The 19,241-nt window shown below is 40.3% G+C and overlaps 2 protein-coding genes across 2 annotated transcripts; both read left to right on the top strand.

Moving 5' to 3' along the window:
• Positions 1–8,393: 8,393 nt before the first annotated feature.
• On the top strand, positions 8,394–9,302 carry LOC102268236 (olfactory receptor 4C3D). Its single transcript, XM_005911222.2, has one exon. It carries the CDS (start codon positions 8,394–8,396, stop codon positions 9,300–9,302), a length of 909 nt encoding a protein of 302 aa, XP_005911284.2.
• Positions 9,303–15,002: 5,700 nt separating this feature from the next.
• LOC102268524 (olfactory receptor 4C45) lies at positions 15,003–15,935 on the top strand. Its single transcript, XM_005911223.3, has one exon. The coding sequence runs from the start codon at positions 15,006–15,008 to the stop codon at positions 15,933–15,935; it is 930 nt and encodes a 309-aa protein (XP_005911285.2). The 5' UTR covers positions 15,003–15,005.
• The last annotated feature ends 3,306 nt before the right edge of the window (positions 15,936–19,241 follow it).

The raw sequence follows: 19,241 nt of genomic DNA, 5'->3' as shown, positions 1-19,241 counted from the left end.
CATTTCCTCACACTTTCATTACCTTTTCTGAGGTGTGTGTCTCTCTTTTTTTTTTTTTTAAATGAGAAGTTAGATTTATAAAATTTCAAATGTCCCTACCAGATTTTATATCCCACTATTTCAAGAAAAAATAATGGATTCCTTATAGTGTCATTTTTACAGTTCCCTAATGTACCCTCTGGGTATAAAATGACCAATGGGAGGAGGAAAGAGACAAACGTGTGAAGCAGGCAGCACCGTGTGATAGCATGCTAAGATTTAGAGCCAAGCCCTGAAGGCCATCGTTTGCGAGTGATGATGCTGAAAAAGTCACAGAAGGAAGAGGGCCTCTAGGTGGTCTATGGCCATTAGGGGAGGTGAAGGGAACATTTTAGAAGATTTTCAGTTTCACGCTATAAAAAATGAGCCTTAATAAGTCTTTCAACATACTAAAGACGATAGCAAAAGTCATATTTGGGGTGGGTTCCACTGATTTTTTAAGAAAAAGATTTCCATTATCATTTAACTTTTATAAATCTAGGTCTCTGAATCTCTATAAAGAAGTTGAGGCAGAGAAGATCTAAGCTGCACTGTTTAGGTTATTTGTACCTAATAAAATATACTAGTAACAGAATAAAGTATAGTAAAATAAAAGGCTGATTATGTTGAGTGAAGAAGTTGTAAGGATGCTAACTGATTCTTTCTCTCTCTCCAAAGAACTGGAGGTAGACATGTAGGGCTATAGATAGAGGGAAGAGAAGATCCAGCAGATGTGATGGGGCTGGAAGAAGCACCCTCGAGAGATGGGGGTGACCTGATCTAGAGACTCCTAGAGTCTAGATGTGGGTGGCGACCTGAGAGCACTGGTGCCTGAGAGACTTTCCTTTATTTGGACATGGTATTTTTTTTTTTAATTTTTTAAAATACTGGTGCCTGAAATATTAAAATGATTTCCTTTATTTTGTTCCTGTTCTATTTATTTTTAATTGGAGGATAATTGCTTTACAATGTTCAGTTGGTTTCTGCCATACAACAACGTGAATCAGCCATAAGTATGGATCCCTCCCTCTTGAGCCTCCCCTCCCCTGCCCCCGTTTCACCTGCTCTAGGTCATCAGGATTTCCTTTATATTACTAAACTTTCTTTATGCTATCTTCGTGTCATATAATCCAGTCAAGTGTCCGTATGCTGCAATGAGGTTGCTGCAGTGGCACAGAAGTGGCGAGATGCACATGGTTGTTATTGTTTAGTCGCTCAGTCATGTCCGACTCTTTGTGACTCCATAGAGTGTAGCCCACTAGGCTCCTTTGTCCCTGGGATTTCCCAGGCAAGAAGAGTGGAGCGGGTTGCCGATTCCTTCTCCAGGGGATCTTCCTGACTCAGGGATCAAACCTGCGTCTCATGCACTGGCAGGGAGATTCTTCACCGCTGGGCCACCAGCGAAGCCTGAGCACATGGTTAGGGAATAGCAACACTGAAGATAATAATGATGATGGTGTTACTACCAGTAGCAGTGATAGCAAACACTTACATAGCAGTTACTGGCTGCCAGGCATTGCTCTAAGCATTTGATACAAACTCTCATCTTATCCTCATAATGACCTTATGAGGTAGGCATCATTTTTTCCCAGCTTCATCAAGATATTATTAACATGTAGCATATGTAAGTTTAAGGTATACAATGTGATGACTTGATATATATATGTATATATATATATATATATATATATATATATAATATATATATATATATATGTATTTTGTGAAATGATGACCACAATAGGTCAGTTAACATCTCCATTTCCTTATCACTTTTTTGGATGTGTGGTGAGAATATTTAAAATCTGCTCTCTTAACATGTTTCTGTGTTGTTAATTCCCAAGTAAACACTATTTTAGTCGCATTTTTCAGGTGAGGAAACTGAAACACAGAAGGTTAAATGTCAAATAAGTTGCCTAAAGGGAGAAACCTGGAGCAGAAACCCAGATGCTCCAGAATCATTTTCTGCAGGAATCCAAGGCAGAGTGTTAAGCTGCTTTATTGGAATAGTATTAATAACAGAGAGTTGACCATCGAAGGCTAGGCAACCTGGGGCCACAGGTTCAGTACTTGTGACCACTTTTGTCCACTTCTCTGTATCTCCATGTGCTGGTCCTGGCCCACACTCAGAATATGTGGTAGCCTTTGAGACAGGGTCCCACAGGACTGAAATGTTTAACTTCCTGGTCCATTGCCAGCTTCTTCCAGCTGACTGGGAGGAGGGTGTCAGTTCCTTTCAATTGTTCCTGTTTCCAGGACAATGAGATTAAGATGTTCCCGTTCTGGTGGGTGTTATACATTTAGTGGTTGCATCTAAGCGGTCAGACATCAGGGCTTTAGGACTGGGGTCATCTAAAGCGTGGTGTTGCCGCCTCTCGCTTCCCGACCCTGACTCCAGACAGCCAGCAGGTCTCGACCAGCTTTAAGTGAGTTCAGTGCTGTGGTGATTGTCACAAGAGAGATGCTGGGAACCACAGGCAGAATCCAAAACTGCAACTCATATTTCAGAAATTTCTAACCTTCAATACTTTTTCTAGAGAAATATCCAAGCAAGAAAATAAACTACACATTATTCAAGTCCTTCAACCTTGCTGTACAAGTAAGTTTTCCTTCATTGTTGATATATTTTCTATTTAATTCAAAGTTCCTATCATTTCTGATGGAAATAGACAATGAAAGAACTCATTTGATAGTCTGTAATGAACCTAAAGTTCATTTTTCTAAATTTTGATTAAAGTTTTCAAAATCTTATTGTATACCTGTTTTCAAGGTTTGAATTAAGAAAAAATAACAATATGTAAGTAATAATAATCAACAACGTTTTTTCCTAAAGCTTTGCAATGTCTATAATCTATTCATTTATTTTTTTCATCTGATCTTATCCATAGCAGGTAGAGAATAATTATTGGCATCCCTATTTTACAAATGAAGAAACTGAGGCTCAAACTGTCTGAGTGGAAGACCTGGGACCTCCATGGGTTAACAGCTATTTCAGAATCTGAGGATCTAATAATATTAAGAACTTGTCATCAGAACCAGATGTAGAATAGCCCAGTCCAGGGTAGTGAGTCCCACACCCATTCAGAATTGTTATAAATATGTTTTGCCTGATTTCTCTACCTCTCCTCTGCCAGCCCCTCATTATAAGGATGCAAGATAATACAAAATTTCTCAAGCTCTTTCTGAAAGAGATTCAGCTTCTCTTTAAAATATATTTTCAGCTACCATTATCTGCAAGGATCAGTGAGTTTACCTAGCAATTCCATAGCACCTTCTTCTGGAATTCTGCAGCATTCGTAAAAAATGTTCTTTTGACTTTCTTTGTTTATGACTCTCACAATTATGGATGAGGCCGGAAGTGTCAGTTACAATCAGTGTGTTGAAATTTATGGGCCCTAATCAACAACTTGGGTGTCCGAGATCGGAGCTTAGTGATAGAGGAGGGCATTGCAGAACTTGAAATAAAGAGGTCCCATGACTGGGAGAGCTGGATGGGTGGAGGAACTGTGGAAAATAGACTTGGTATGGACTTGGAAGGGACACTTGCGGGGCTGTCTTCCAGGGGCCACAGGGTGGCAGCGGCAGGGCTCCCAGGTGAGAGTGGAGTCTGTCTGTGCAGTGAGAAGCTTAGAGTGCTCAGCACCCAGGGAACTAAGTTTAGCGCTTGTGAGTAATTCAGTTTTCCCACTCTTTGCCTCCAGGTTGAGGTGGGACTCATCCTTGTGCTCAGACAGTCCTTGGGCAAATGTCTGTCACAGCACTGAATACCACGCTCTCTGTGAGAAGAGGAATCAAGCTGATTTCCTCTGCTGCTTCCTGATCAGTTAGCCCAATACCTAAAATAATACCTGTTGAATAAATGAATACATGAGTAAATGAATAGAGAGTCTAAGGCTCTTCCCATATTTCAGTGCTATTTTAATTTGATTTGATTAATTCTAGGAAGTGTTAGTGCTCATCCACTAAGATGTGGACCTCTGTCTGTAAGGAAGCTGATCCCAAAGGGACTGGGAATGCTCTGACCACTCTCAGGGATTTTAGAATACACTAAACTGCTCCTTTGCTGGCTTGATACTGTAATTTTTTTTTCCTTTTTGAATAAAAATATTCTTTGGATCACTTGTGTCCATTAGAATTCCAGAGTTTTTTTTTTTTTTTTAAGGAATTAAGTTTAAAAAAAAAAATTTTGTGTATTTATTTATTTTGGCTGTGCTGGGTCTTTGTTGCTGCACAGGCTAATCCCTAGCTGCTGTGAGCAGGCCTCCCATTGTGGTGGCCTCTCCTGTATCAGAGCACAGGCTCCAGGGTGTAGGCTCAGATGTTGCAGTTTCTGGGCTCCAGAGCACAGGCCCAATAATTGGGGTGCACGGGCATAGCCACTCCACGGCACGTGGGATCTTCCTGGGTTGAGGATTGAACCCAACCCAATCTGCCTGCATTGGCAGGCAGATTCTCTACCACTGAGCTACAAGGAAAGCCCTGAATTTTAAATTTTGGGCTTTTAAAATTTTGTTCTTTTTGACCCTATGTCTCAGTCTTTATTATAACAAAGCATGAAACTGATACTTCTCTCTCCCAGTTTTTAAAAGAGGACAGGCTGGTCTTTGGATCTGGTTGAATTCCTCAATGTAATAACATTTTTAAGTTCTGGGCCCCAGCTATGAATCTTCTGGTTTAATGATGTTTTAGCCTGTAAATTTCCTTTTTACCCAGAGTGAGCATCTGCTCATTCTGGCAGAATCTATTGCTATTTCCAGTTGATCACAATTGACCATTTAGTACTTCAGGGTCATTCTGTTTCAAACCCCTGATGTGTATTCAAATAGATAGCTTCAGTTAAAATCCAGACTGGACTACTTACTGCTCATGAGAAGTAAGCTTGAGCATGCCAATTGTCTTTGACACGGATTCTTCATTATAAAGATGGCACATGTATCTTAAGGATTATTGTGGAGATTGAGTGAGATAATGCATGTGAAGAGTTTACTGCAGAGTGAGTGATGACTCAGAGTTGTGCCTGACTCTTTGCAACCCCATGGACTGTAGCCTGATAGGCTCCTCTGTTCATGGAATTCTCCAGGCAGGATTACTGGAGTGGGTTGCCATTTCCTTCTAACCAGTGACAATTAAACATCAATACATGCTTGTTCTTACTCTCTGTAAACAAACAAACAAAAAAGCCCCAAACGATCTCTCTTCCTTGATTGCTCTTTCTCTGACTCCTCCTTCCCAGAAGCTCCTGTTTGTAGAAAATGCCTCTCTTCCCTCCATCCTTTTACTAAGACTTTTCCCTCTTGTGTGTAAATTTGAACTTTTTTTTTTTTTTTACAACAATAGACTACTGTTCTTTGATACTAAACTTAGGCTGGGTGAGTGAGGCTTTCTACTTAGGCAAAATTTTCTTGAAACCTCAATCACAGGTTATAGTTTTCCTGAGATGATGGATTCCCTATAATGTGTCTCCCCATGACCTGCCATATAACCAGAAGACTACAACACATGTTTGGAGTGCCGGTCCCAATCTGTTAGTTTCTCCCAGTGCCTTGGGTTGATTATGTCTGCAAGGAGAGTGGAACATGGAGGATAAATTTTCTCATTGCTAAATTGTAGCTAGATCCATTTCTTCCTGGCTGCCAAGAGAATGTATTTTTGGGTTTAATAATTGTGGGTGGGACTTTCAAACCTACTGTGAATCTCAGGAGCTGTGAATGAACTCCAGCTTTACATGGCTTACAAGTAATTTGAATATGACATTTCCCTTATGATTTTCTATAGCTCATCTTTCAAGGTGCATGTAGAATAAGTCAAGCCCTTCTTTCGGACTTCTAGCCTGCCAGACTCCTTCCTCTGTCCGTGGGGTTTCCCAGGCAAGAATACTGGAGTGGGTTGCCATTCCCTTCTCCAGGGGATCTTCCCAACCCAGGATCGAACCTGGGTCTCCCACATTGCAGGCAGATTCTTTACCACCTGAGCCACCAAGGAAGCCTAGGTATCTCATATATGTGGGATCAAACAGTATTTGTCTGCACTCAGTGCATATTGGAATGCATTTTTAAGGTTAACTTAATATATGTCCTACAAACTAATTGAACATTTCCCCCCACTGTGCTATACTATAGGTTCTCATTAGTTATACATTTTACATATAGTGGTGTATATATGTCAGTTCCAATCTCTTAATTTACCCCATCCCCCCTTTGCCCCTGTCCATATGTTTGTTCTCTATGTCTTGATAACACTCTTTACCTTCAGTTTCCCTCACTTTACAAGTGAGAATATTACGGCTCAGGAAGGTGAAGTGAATTTCAAGAAATCTCACAGTTACCTCTTGGCTAAGTTAGGACCAGAACACAGCACTCCTGACTCAGTCAGGCACTATTAACACCAAATGGTGTTACTTAGGAAAGAAAGAATTATGAAACTCAGTCAGTTTTCTAACCTAATAGAATGATCCAATGAAAAGTGTGTGGGAAGTGATGATTTAAGAAGTCTGCTGTAGCCCATAAATAAATGAAATCCCTCATCCAGCTTTTGAACCTGGGTGACTGAGGATTGTGGGAGATTTCCGAGTCAAAGAAGAGATTATGAAATCATAGATAATTTCTCACTGCGTTTTTTTTTTCCCTCTCAGCAGGAACTTTAAAAAATCTTATTTAGGCATTTAACACACATATCATCAAAGCAGGGGGAAGAAAGACCAGATGATGCAGAAATACAGACCAGATGACCTGTTAAGAATTCTATTGGTTCTGTCACCCTGCTGTGTTAGAATGTAACAGAAATTCTAATAGGAAACTATCAACCTTCTTAGGTCCAGGTATTGTAAGTTTCCTATATTTTTTGGTTTTAGATTTTTAGTCATTCAACAGCTATTCATTGAACACTGCTCCAGGTGTGGCAATGAGATTCTTAGCACAAAAAATTCCTGCTTTTGAGCTGCTCCTAATGTAGGGTGGGAAGATAGAGGAAAACCAACACAGCATAGTGTGCAAAAGTCCAGGATGGAGATGGTATAGGTGGACAGTGGAAGTTCTTATAATCTAGACTAAGGTGAGGGAAGAGACCATTTTCCTTGTGGAAATTTTGAAGGATGTTTAAGAGTCAGTCAGTAGAAATGGGAATGGGTATGTAGGATGGGGCAGTAGGTGGGGTGATGGAATAACATGTGGAAGGCAATGAGGTGTGAATGAGCATGACTTGGTCAGAAATTTAGGGTAGTCCACAGTAGTGAACAGGGAGGGGAGCTGAAGGATAACATGGATGGGTTTTCAGGGTCCAGGGACTTGTAATGAGACTAAAATGCTTGGATTTTATCTTGAATATAAAGAGGAGTCTTTGAAGAATTTTAAACTGGATAATGACATGATTGAATGATTATGTTTTATAAATATCATTGTGATTGAAGTGTGGACACTGAGCAGGTGTCTGGGTGAGGAAGATGACGGAGACACCAGCTATGATGTTATTGTAGCAGCCATCAACTTACTTTGCTAATTAGTCTAAATCTAGTGCTGAGCACTATGGTTGGGTATGGCGAAAGTGAAGTGAAAGCGTTTGTTACTCAGGTGTGTTTGACCCTTTGAGAACCCGCCAGGCTGTTATGTCCATGGATTCTCTAGGCAAGAATACTGGAGTGGGGCAGCCATTCCCTTCTCCAGGGAATCTTCCCAACCCAGGGATTGAACCTGGGTCTCCTCATTGCAGGCAGATTCTTTACTGTCTGAGCCACTAGGAAAGCCCATAGTGTGGTAGGTACTCAAAAATGTTTATGGAATAAATAAATGAAGGAATAAATGAATGGAAGAATGGATGAAGTTTAAGGAATAAGATTTGAAAAGTTGCAGTGATTCATTTTGGTATTATAAGATGGACTAGTAAAGGGAAAAGTCAAGGATGATTTCCATGGTTATAGTGGATGGTGGAGGAAATATAGAAGATAACCAGGTGCATTGAACAGTACAATGGGGAGTTGGAAGTGTGGGTATGAAAAATATTTAGGAAAATTATTTTCCCATAACTGGCTATTTTTAATGAACTTATATGTATATATATATATAATATTTTTTTATTATAAAAGACTCCTTGAAGATATCAATCTAAAAAAATGAGAATTTATTCTTAATGGTTACAAAGCAAGAGGTGTAATATTTTGCAGAGTTATTTTGTCTATGATTTAGCTTTGTACTTTGGGAAAATTACTGATTTGAAGTGCAGAAAATAATATGTATGTTTTTGCTTTGGGATTCAGGATTTGGTTTAATTGTATTGCACATTGAATTCCCCCATTTTTTATTTTTGAAATGTCTTATAAGAGGTAGTAACAATTTTTTCTTGGTAAACCTCTTCACCCAAGTTCTTGTGGCAGCTCACGATTCATGGATAGTCCAAGAAATGTCACGGAGTTTTTCATGCTGGGACTCTCACAAAACCCCAAGGTGCAGAGGGTTTTGCTTGTGTTCTTTTTGATTGTCTACCTGGTCTCTGTTGGAGGCAACCTGCTTATCATGATCACCATTGTCTTCAGCCCCACCTTGGGCTCACCTATGTACTTTTTCCTCTCCTGTTTGTCCTTTATTGATACTTGCTATTCCTCATGTATGACTCCCAAACTTGTTGCTGACTCCTTGTATGAGGGGAGAGCCATCACTTTTGAGGGCTGCCTGGCTCAATTCTTTGTTGCCCATTTACTGGGAGGGACTGAGATCATCCTGCTCACGGTGATGGCCTATGACCGCTACGTGGCCATCTGCAAGCCCCTGCACTACACGGCCATCATGACCAGGCATCTCTGTGCCCTGCTGGTGGGGCTGGCTTGGCTGGGGGGCTTCCTGCATTCCCTGGTTCAGCTCCTGCTGGTCCTGCAGTTGCCCTTCTGCGGGCCTAACGTGATCAATCACTTTGTCTGTGACTTGTACCCCTTGCTGGAACTTGCCTGCACCAACACCTATGTCATCGGCCTGCTGGTGGTGGCCAACAGTGGCGTGATCTGCCTGTTGAACTTCCTCCTGCTGGCTGCCTCCTACCTGGTCATCCTGCGCTCCTTGAGGTCCCACAGCGCAGAGGGGAGGCGCAGGGCCCTCTCCACCTGCGGGGCCCACTTCACGGTTGTTGCTTTGTTCTTCATGCCCTGTATATTTATTTACATGCGGCCGTCATCTACTTTGTCCATTGACAAAATAGTGGCTGTGTTTTACTGTATTTTGACACCCATGTTCAACCCCCTGATTTATACCCTGAGAAATGCAGAGGTGAAAAATGCCTTGAAAAATCTCTGGAAAAAATGAGCAATTGTGGATGGAGGATACAGGAACCTAGGGAAAGAAATGACCAGTCACTCTCAGAGAAGAATTCTTACTGTCATTGTGAAAGTTGAGAAATCATCAAAAAATTTCAGAATAAAGCTGATTTGAAAGTTTGAAATTATGCCTAGTATATCCATATCCTATGTTGTTGACCATGCAAGTGAGTATATGCCCCTTCATGGTTTTAATTCTTAAGTTTGTCCTAAACCGCAGAGCATGGAAGCACCACATTTCTCTTCCCAACTTGTATTTGAGATGGAGCCTTCCTCAGTCACGATAAAAATCTCCTTATTGAAATGTTACTAACCTGGTCCTCCAACTGCGCATCAGAGTACTGATCACAACAGCTATTGATGATTCACCTGCACCTGATTTATACTGACAGTGATATTAGAATCCATAGTGTGATGGGACTTTGAGAAAACAGGGACTACAATTAAGGTTGACTGAACTAAAGTCATGGAAGTGTATAGAATAGGTTTATACACTAAAACATAAGCATGATTGTATACTAACTGTAATGTGGTGTGAAATTCTGAAACAAATGTCCAGTGTGCACATGTGACCACACACACTTGCAGCCCTAACACATATACCCCTACATGGTGTATGGTTTATCGAGCATTGATCTGGTATCAGCACACACTGCTCCACTTCTCAGACACTCAGTCGTGTCTGACACTTGCAACCCTATGGACTGTGGCCAGCCAAGCTCCTCTTTCATGGGATTATCCAGGCGAGAATATTGGAGTGGGGTGCCATTTTCTCCTTCAGGGGATCTTCCCCACCCAGGGATTGAACCTGCACCTCTTAAATCTCCAGCATTGGCAGGCAGGTTCTTTACCACTGAACCACTGGAGAGGCCCCACTTCTTATCATTCAGCTTAGTTCAGTTGCTCAGTTGTGTCTAACTCTTTGAGACCCCATAGACTGCAACATGCCAGGCTTCCCTGGGAGTTCCCATACCAACTCCCGGACTTTGCTCAAATTCATGTCCAAGTTGACAATGCCATCCAAGCATCTCATCATACTGATCAGATTCTCAGCAGGTTGAGATATTTAGCTACTTTAAGGAGACTCATGTTTCCAGGAAAATAGTAGACTACTGGTAGGTGGGACAGTTTTTATTTTACTAAAACTTAGATAAACACAGGCATTTCCTGAATATAAGGAGAATAAAGGGTAGGTAGGAGTATTTTATCAGATGAGATTCTAATTTATAAGGACATTGCTTAAGACAGGGCATTGGTTTTTCCTCCTTCCCTTAAGTGAATAGGCAGATAGTCATTTAATAGAATCTTTCACTGACAGTCACAAAACTCTTTTTTTTTTTTTAAACATTGATTCATCCCTTTAGACTGTAGAAGGATGGGTAGCCTTTAACTAGAAGGATTTCTCCAAGTTGAAGGAAAGCAAAACGCAGAAGTATATATAATGTATAAAGCCAGGGGAAAGAGTAATTTAACTTCTTACTCATGATACTGTCTGTAGCACAGGCAGAAGTGGGGGTAAGCGAGCAAGTGGGGGTAAAGGAGAAGCTGGGCAAGTCTCCAGCTATGGCCAAGTCACTGTCTCCCCATTCTACTTCAGCTTACTTTCCATTAATTTGTGTTACTATTGGAAACACAACAGAACATGTAGAAAACCTCATTGCGTAGCAGAAGAAAGATTTAACTCAAAAAGTATGGACTATACATACAGAGATTTCAGGAAACCCTATTCATTACTCAAGGGCCATTGTATCTATGTGGAACCCTGCTGAAAATTGTCAGAGATGTACTCAGGTTGAACTAGAAGAATCAATGTCTGCCAAATGTTCTGATTCAGTAGAAACAAAATGAATTTTAGGTAATTAAATTATTATTTTCATGTAATAACTTAGGTATCTAGTACCTAAAGGGCTTCCCTGGTGGCTCAAAGGGTACAGGGTCTGCCTGCAATGCAGGAGACCCAGGTTCAATGCCTGGGTTGGGAAGATCCCCTGGAGAAAAAATGGCAACCTACTCCAGTATTCTTACCTGGAAAATCCCATGGACGGAGGAGTCTGGTAAGCTACAGTCCATGGGGTTGCAAAAGTTGGACACAACTGAGTGATTTCACTTTCACTTTAACCTAGTGTTCACATGCTCAAAAATAGTTTAATTTTTTAAATGGGCAAAGGACTTGAATATGTTTTTCTACAAAAGAGACATACATATGAATAACGAGTATATGAAAAGATGTTCAACAACATTAATCATCAGGGAAATGCAAATCCAAACCACAGTGAGATATCCCCTCACTGTTAGAACATGCATTATATAAAACAAAAGGTTTGGCAAGGATGTGGAGAAATGGGGGCTTTTGTCTTATTGTCAATGTGAATATAAACTGGTACAGACCCTTTGGAAAACAGGATGGGGTTTCCTCAAGAAATCAAAGTTAGAAGTACCATATGTCCTGTAATCCCACTTCTGGGTATTTATTCAAAACAATTTAAATTAGAATCTCAAGGAAGTATTTGCACTATTAAGCTCATTTCAGCATTGTTCAATCCCTGGGCTGGGAAAATCCCCTGGAGAAAGGAAAGGCTGCCCACTCCAGTAATGACCTGGAAAATTCCATGGACTGTATAGCCCATGGGGTCTCAAAGAGTTGGACACGACTGAGCGACTTTCACTTTCATGCTTCCCTGATAGCTCAGTTGGGAAAGAATCCATCTGCAATGCAGGAGACCCCAGTTCAATTCCTCGGTGGGGAAGATCTGCTGGAGAAGGGATAGGCCACCCACTCCAGTATTCTTGGGCTTCCCTGGTGACTCAGCTGGTAAAGAATCTGCCTGCAATGTGGGAGTCCTGGGTTTGATCCCTGGATTGGGAAGATCCCCTGGAGAAGGGAAAGGCTGCCCACTCCAGTATTCTGACCTGGAGAATTCCATTTACTGTATAGTCCACGGGGTTGCAAAGAGTTAGACATGACTGAGCAACTTTCACTTTTCACTGTCAGCATTATTCACAACAGCCAGGACTTGGAAACAACCTAAATGTCCGTCAGTAGATGAATGGATTTTCTGACGTGGTGCATACTTACGTGGAAAATCATTCAGGCTCTAAAAAGAAGGAAACCCTGCCATTTGTAGCAACATGGATGAACACTCAGGTCATTATTATAAGTAAAATAAGTCAGTGATAGAAGGACAAATACTGCATAATTCAATTTATTTAATTGTATAAAATAATAAAACTCTTAGAGACAAAAAGAGCAAAATTATGGCTTCTAGGGGCTGGAGGAAGGCAGGAATGAGAAGCAATTATTTAACGGATGTGGAGTTTCAATCTGAGAAGATGAAAAACTTATGAAGATGTTTACATGACAACGTATTAATAAATGTATTAAATGCCACTGAACTGTGCACTTAAAATGGTAAATTTCACGTTATGTGTATTGTATGACTAAAATAATCAAGGGGGAGGGACAGACTTTGAGTGAGGTTGGCAGCAAACAGGAGCAAAGTTGTTAACTGTTGTGGACAGATTTGAGTGCATGGCTTCTGAACTTCAGGAATGCATTCATATGGTTTAAAGGTAAAGGCTGTGTAAAATATCATGTATGAAACGAGATGCCAGTCCAGGTTTGATGCACGATACTGGATGCTTGGGGCTAGTGCACTGGGACGACCCAGAGGGATGGTATGGGGAGGGAGGAGGGAGGAGGGTTCAGGATGGGGAACACATGTATACCTGTGGTGGATTCATTTTGATATTTGGCAAAACTAATACAATTATGTAAAGTTTAAAAATAAAATAAAATTAAAAAAAATAAATAAAGGTAAAGGCTGATAACAAAGAAAGGTGATTCTGTGCAGGGGTCCAGCTGGCTCTTCATCACTTCAGAAGCGGAGGGACAGAAGACAGTGGTGGAGCCTCCTTTCTGTAGTGTTTCCATTCTCTGCCTCTGGACATCTTTATTCATGAGAGACTAGCTGGGTGTGATTTTCTCAATGGCTACTCTGTGAAGGCCTAGGATTTACTGTAAGTTCCCATGATTCTCTCTCTGAGTAGAGAGAATGCCATGAGAATACCACAGAAACCATGAGACTCTGTCACCTAGGTACTCATCCCAGAGGAAGTTTATATGTTTATGACTTTTAAATTACTCAGTGTTTGGGAACTGGGACTCCTGTCATTTCAGTCTCCTCAGTGAATCATTTATAAAAATGTCACAGTGTCCCAGAATAAGCTGGCACATAACTTTGAAGACTGTCATTTCCATTCTCAGAGCAACCATACCCTTTAGAACATTCATATTTTCAGAGAGAAATTTATTCTCTGAACTCTGACCTATGCCTAAAATTACCCCATATATCCTCTGCCAGGATCATCAATGCCAAAATGAAGAACAAGGCCCTGTCACCAAAGTTTGCACTTACCTTACCAAGTCTCAGCCTTAACTATAGCCAGAGGCATGTGTTTAACCACAGCTCAACTGCATTTCTGGCCTCTAAATGTTGTTTGTGGGAGCCAGATGGGGGTAAAGGCAAGTCCTTGGCAACACATCAGTAAAGATTCCAACAGGGCCAATTACTAATCCTCTGAGGACTTGACAGGTCAATGTACCAAACCCTGCACTTTGTGAAAATCTATTTAAGCGCTTCTCTACAGTCAATGAAGAAAGAATTGCAAAGAAGGACCTTGAAATAAATAACCACAGAGCCATAAATCAACAAGCTGAAAATCTGTTTGGGACTCATTGCTCCCAAGGACTCTTTGGTAGAATTGATTTGAGAAAACCATGTCCAATCAAATGGATTTGATTTACTTATACATTCTATAATTCCATATACTAGTTTTTCCTGATTTGAAGAATTGTTTATAATGCATGTCTGAAGATGCATTTATAACCTCACAAGAAGCCAAGAAAGTGAGTCGAGTCAAAATTAAATCGTAGAGCTACCACTTTCTTAACTAACAGTTCATTTTCTGAGTAAATCCCGAAAATGAGAGAGTTGTCTAGAGACAAAGAACTCCAGTGTTCCTCCTGATAGTTCACGTAGTCTATTTGCAGCTGTGGGGCAAATGCCTGGTGGGGAGAAAACAATGACTGTGGTTAATTTAAAAACTGAGGAATCTCCAGTTAACCAGTCCAGGTTAGTGATAACTAATTCTTTTTTCTGCCATTTAAGAAAGGTTAACTTAATTTAGCCAATTTTGTTTCACTGAAATAATTGTTGTAGTTAGATTATGTGTAGTGAAGGTTAAACTTTCTAAGAATGAATTTGGATGTAATGATGAGAAAATATCAATAAGAAACACTATAATGTTCCCAACAGGCTTCCTTGGTGCTCAGTGGTAGATGAATCTGCCTGCCAATGCAGGAAACATGGGTTTGATCCCAGGGTTGGGAAGATCCATTGTAGAGGAAATGGCAACCCACTCCAGTATTCTGGCCTGGGAAAGCCCATGGACAAAGGAGCCTGGTGGCCTACAGTTAATGGGGTCACAAAACAGACAGACATGACTTAGTGACCAAACAGCAACAACGTTCCCCAAAAGACGCTGTTGAAAACTACAAATCACTTTAGAAAACTGTCTTAGTATTTATGTATCACCAAATAGATTGATTCTGTACATATGAATTATTTTATATTGAATTTGAGGCCATCATTCAGAAAAATTGTGATCTTTCCAGGTGGACCAAGATGAATTGATGGAGAGGATGAGCAATGTAACAGAATTCATCCTACTGGGCCTGACCCAGAATCCAGGACTGCAGACACTCTTATTTGCTGTGTTTCTGATCATCTACTTGATCACATTGGCAGGTAACCTGCTCATCTCCATCACCGTCTTCACCAGCCCAGCCCTCGGCTCTCCCATGTACTATTTTCTGTCCTATTTGTCCATGATAGATGCTTTCTACTCTTCCTCCATAGCACCCAAGTTGGTCTTTGACTTGGTCTCTGGAAAGAACACCATTTCCTTCAGTGGCTGCATGACTCAGGTCTTTGCTGAACATTTCTTTGCTGGAGCCGAGATTGTCTTGTTGGCTGTCATGGCCTATGACCGCTATGTGGCCATCTGTAAGCCCCTGCACTACATGACCGTCATGAGTCGACCCGTGTGTGCTCTCCTGGTTGGAATGGCTGGGGCGTTAGGCTGTCTCCATGGAGGGATCCAGATTTTGTTCATGGTTCAGTTACCATTCTATGGCCCCAATGTCATCGACCACTTTATGTGTGATTTAATACCTCTCCTGGAGCTAGCCTGCACGGACACTCACTCTCTGGGACCCCTGATTTCTGCCAACAGTGGGTCACTGTGTCTGCTAACTTTCCTAATGCTGGTTGCTTCCTATGTTGTCATCCTGCGCTCCCTGAGGACTCACAGCTCTGAAGGGCGTCGCAAAGCCCTGTCCACCTGTGCCTCTCATGTCACAGTTGTCATCCTGTTCTTTGTACCTTGTTCGTTCCTCTACCTAAGACCCACGACCTCCTTCTCCATTGACAAAGCTGTGACTGTGTTTTGCACCATAGTAACTCCTATGCTGAACCCTTTAATCTACACCCTGAGAAATGCAGAAGTGAAAAATGTCATGAAGAAGCTCTGGGGACAAATAATGAAAACTAGTGATGAATAAACCTTGTGTGGAGTATTCAGGTTAAAAAAAAAACACTAGTGATATTTTATAGAAATTTATTTCCTGTATTAGTCTGGATCAGTTTTTTTTCAGGGGCTCATATATTGTAAGCCAGGGTTGCTATCCATTAAGGCATAGTCGACACAGTGCCTACAGCCCCCAATAGTTTTAAGAGCCCCTGAAATGTTTTATTTTGAAAACAGCAGGAAAAAAATTAATATAATTTAAATTCAACTTGGATTATAGTCATCTATATAAAAATGCAGTCAGAAAATATGATTTTTAATATTTTATGGAGGAAATGGTCTATAAGGATGTAAGTACCAAGGGCTCACAAAAGTCATAATGTTGCCCTGATTGTGGGTATGCAACAGATCAACAGTAATATTCTTGAACACTCATTATACCAAGCACTTTAGCTAGAGTGGTTTTATTTTAAAAGAGGGAAAGCAACTATACATGAAAAAAATGTAGAACAGTAAAGAAACTCTTCTAAAAGTACATTTATCAAAGTATACTTTTTCTGATCACCCTTGGTTTGAGAGGTTTATAAATGTTCTCCCACTACAGTAATTAAAAAACCCAACTTTTTACTTATCACATTCCCAAGAAGAGAGAATTTGCATACAGAAGTAGCTTTCAAAAATTGTACCATAGTTCGCAAAAAGACTTGGAAATAGAATATTGGCGAGCATAAAAGAAGTATCATTTATAAAGTCTGTACAGTTAAGGCAGAAAATACCTGTACATTAAAGTAGTTTAAGACTCCAAAAAAGGAAAAGAAGACTCTGAAAATGAAGCAACTGTTATGGGAAATCACCAGTGATTTAAGAACAAGTGTCTCATAGAGGGTTTTGCTGGTGGTGGAGTAGTAAAGAATCTGTCTACCAAGCCCAAAACATGGATTCAGTTCTTGGTTAGAAAGATCCCTTGGAGAAGGAAAGGCAACCCACTGCAGTACTCCTGTCTGGGAAATCCTATGGACAGAGGAGCCTGGTGGGCTACAGTCCATGGCATCACAATGAGTGGGACATGACCAAGTGACCAAGTGCAAGAATGTGTGCCCAGAACTTGGCAGCAATCACACATCTGTGTTATAGAAAAGAATCTGTACCATAAATGTAAGGGAATTCTAAGAGATTTAGAAACAGTCAGTTGTTTTGAAATCAGAACTAAGAGCTTTGGCTTAAAAACTCTTGATTTCTCATCGTCTACAGCGTGAATCAGCTTTGTCAGTGTTAGCAAGTTGCTTCACCTCTCTGCCTTTTTTTTGTTGTTGTTTTTTTCATCTGTAAAAGGGAACTAACATTATGCACTTGCTTAAGTGGTGAGGATTAAATAACTGAATTGGGAAAATGAGTCTGCTGAAAGGCTAAAATTGCTCAGAAGTTGTCGTAGCCTTCAGAGATGCCACCAGAGCATAAGGGATGTTGGGGACAGTGGTTCCTGATGGAGGAGCCCAGAAACCAGTACTGTTATTCACTAACCACAATCACAGGGAGACCAAACGTCCATCCCAGCCTCACTTCACTGCAAAATGTGTCATGTAAGCCAGAGCCAGGTCTCTGAATATTGAGAGCTAGTCCCTCACCTACTCCCTATTCTGGGATTAAAATGCCCTTAAATATCTCTACAGTGACAAGTGGGAGAGCTGGTGGAATCAGCTGTGAGATACTTGAGCAGCACTTATTTCAGAAGCTCTCACTGATGGTGGATCCTGTCCTGATCCTGTCCTCAGGAAGAAAGAGAAGAAGGGACAGCTCAGTTCCAGGATCCTGTCCTGATCCTGTCCTCAGGAAGAAAGAGGATAAGGGACAGCTCAGTTCCAGAGACCAAAAGGCCCATCTCTGTACAGAGCTTGTGATTTCTGAGGGAGAGCTCAGAAACTTGTTTTCATGAGATTTCTCAACCAAGGATTTGAATATCAGGCGATGCTGGCTTTTCATTTCTCATGTTCTTCGGACTTTATTATCAGGTTAGATCTCACTGTATGTATAAAGGCTTTAAACCTAGAGGGGTGGGATGGGGAAGGAGATTCAAAAGGGAGGGTATATATGTATACTTATGGTTGATTCATGTTGAGGTTTGACAGAAAACAGCAAAATTCTGTAAAGCAATGATCCTTCAATAAAAAAAAATCCCTGTTTGCTATAAAAAAAATAGATATTTTATTTTGCCATAACCTCCTATGAGTGATCATTTTGTAAATATATGTAAGCAACTGTGTGTTTAAAAAAAAATCACATATATCTTTTAAATATCTAGTTGTAGTCTCCAAGAAAGCTGGAATGAAACGGGATGATATAAAAGGAAGGATAATAGTGATGATAATGATAGCTGTTTACTGAGTCCTTTCTGTGAATAAAGTCTTCATCTGAGCACTTACTCATTTTATATGTTTTGGAGGAAACAGATTTGTGACCTTAATTTATGTCTTTCTTTAATTTGTCTCAAACTGTGGAACTTATCTTTGTCTTAAATATTTCTTCATCTGAACATAATGGTGAAACCTATGTTAAGGATGGTGTGAATGTAAATAAATCAATGCTAGTGTAAAAATTATGACAGCTTTTCTTACTTATGTTTTCACCCTGTGCAAAGTGGTTTATATTTGTTTTATTTAATTTTCACTACAGCCCAATAATTGCAGTCATATTAATATTCCCATTTCATAAATTAGGGAACAAAGTGTCAGAGAGGTCAATTATATTGCTAGAGATCAGTTGTCTTAAGTTTGGCTGAATGAGAATTTAAATCTAAGCCTATGTGACCCACAGCCTTAGTGCATTACCAAAACCATTTTGCACCCCCCTAATATAAACAGCCAATAAACTAAATTTCTCATGTTTCCCTTGAATCTTTAGAATTCTCTTCTTGAAACCTTTGGCCTTCATGTGTTAACCTATTGGAAAGTGGACTTTCTTTTAACAGACCTGAAATGCATGAGTCTGAGAAGAACTGGCTAGTGACTGGGTGGTGATTCCGAAACTTTTTGATTCCCATGTAATAGGAAATTCCTTTGAAATTATTTTCTTCTCCATCTGCACTAGTTTATACATAACAATTGGCTTATACTGTAGTACTTTCCTGTGTTAATTTTTTAAAATTAGCAAATATATTTGATATGAATATGTATTCATTCTGCTGTTGTCCATTAAAAATATATACCTAAAGAAACTAAAGACCTATATATAGAAAACTATAAAACACTGGTGAAAGAAATCAAAGAGGACACTAATAGATGGAGAAATATACCATGTTCATGGATTGGAAGAATCAATATAGTGAAAATGAGTATACTACCCA

This window comes from Bos mutus, chromosome 15 (assembly GCF_027580195.1).
Source record: "Bos mutus isolate GX-2022 chromosome 15, NWIPB_WYAK_1.1, whole genome shotgun sequence".
Classification (NCBI taxonomy): Eukaryota; Metazoa; Chordata; class Mammalia; order Artiodactyla; family Bovidae; genus Bos; species Bos mutus.
Note: the sequence above shows the minus strand (reverse complement) of the source record. Positions and strands in the feature narration are given on the sequence as shown.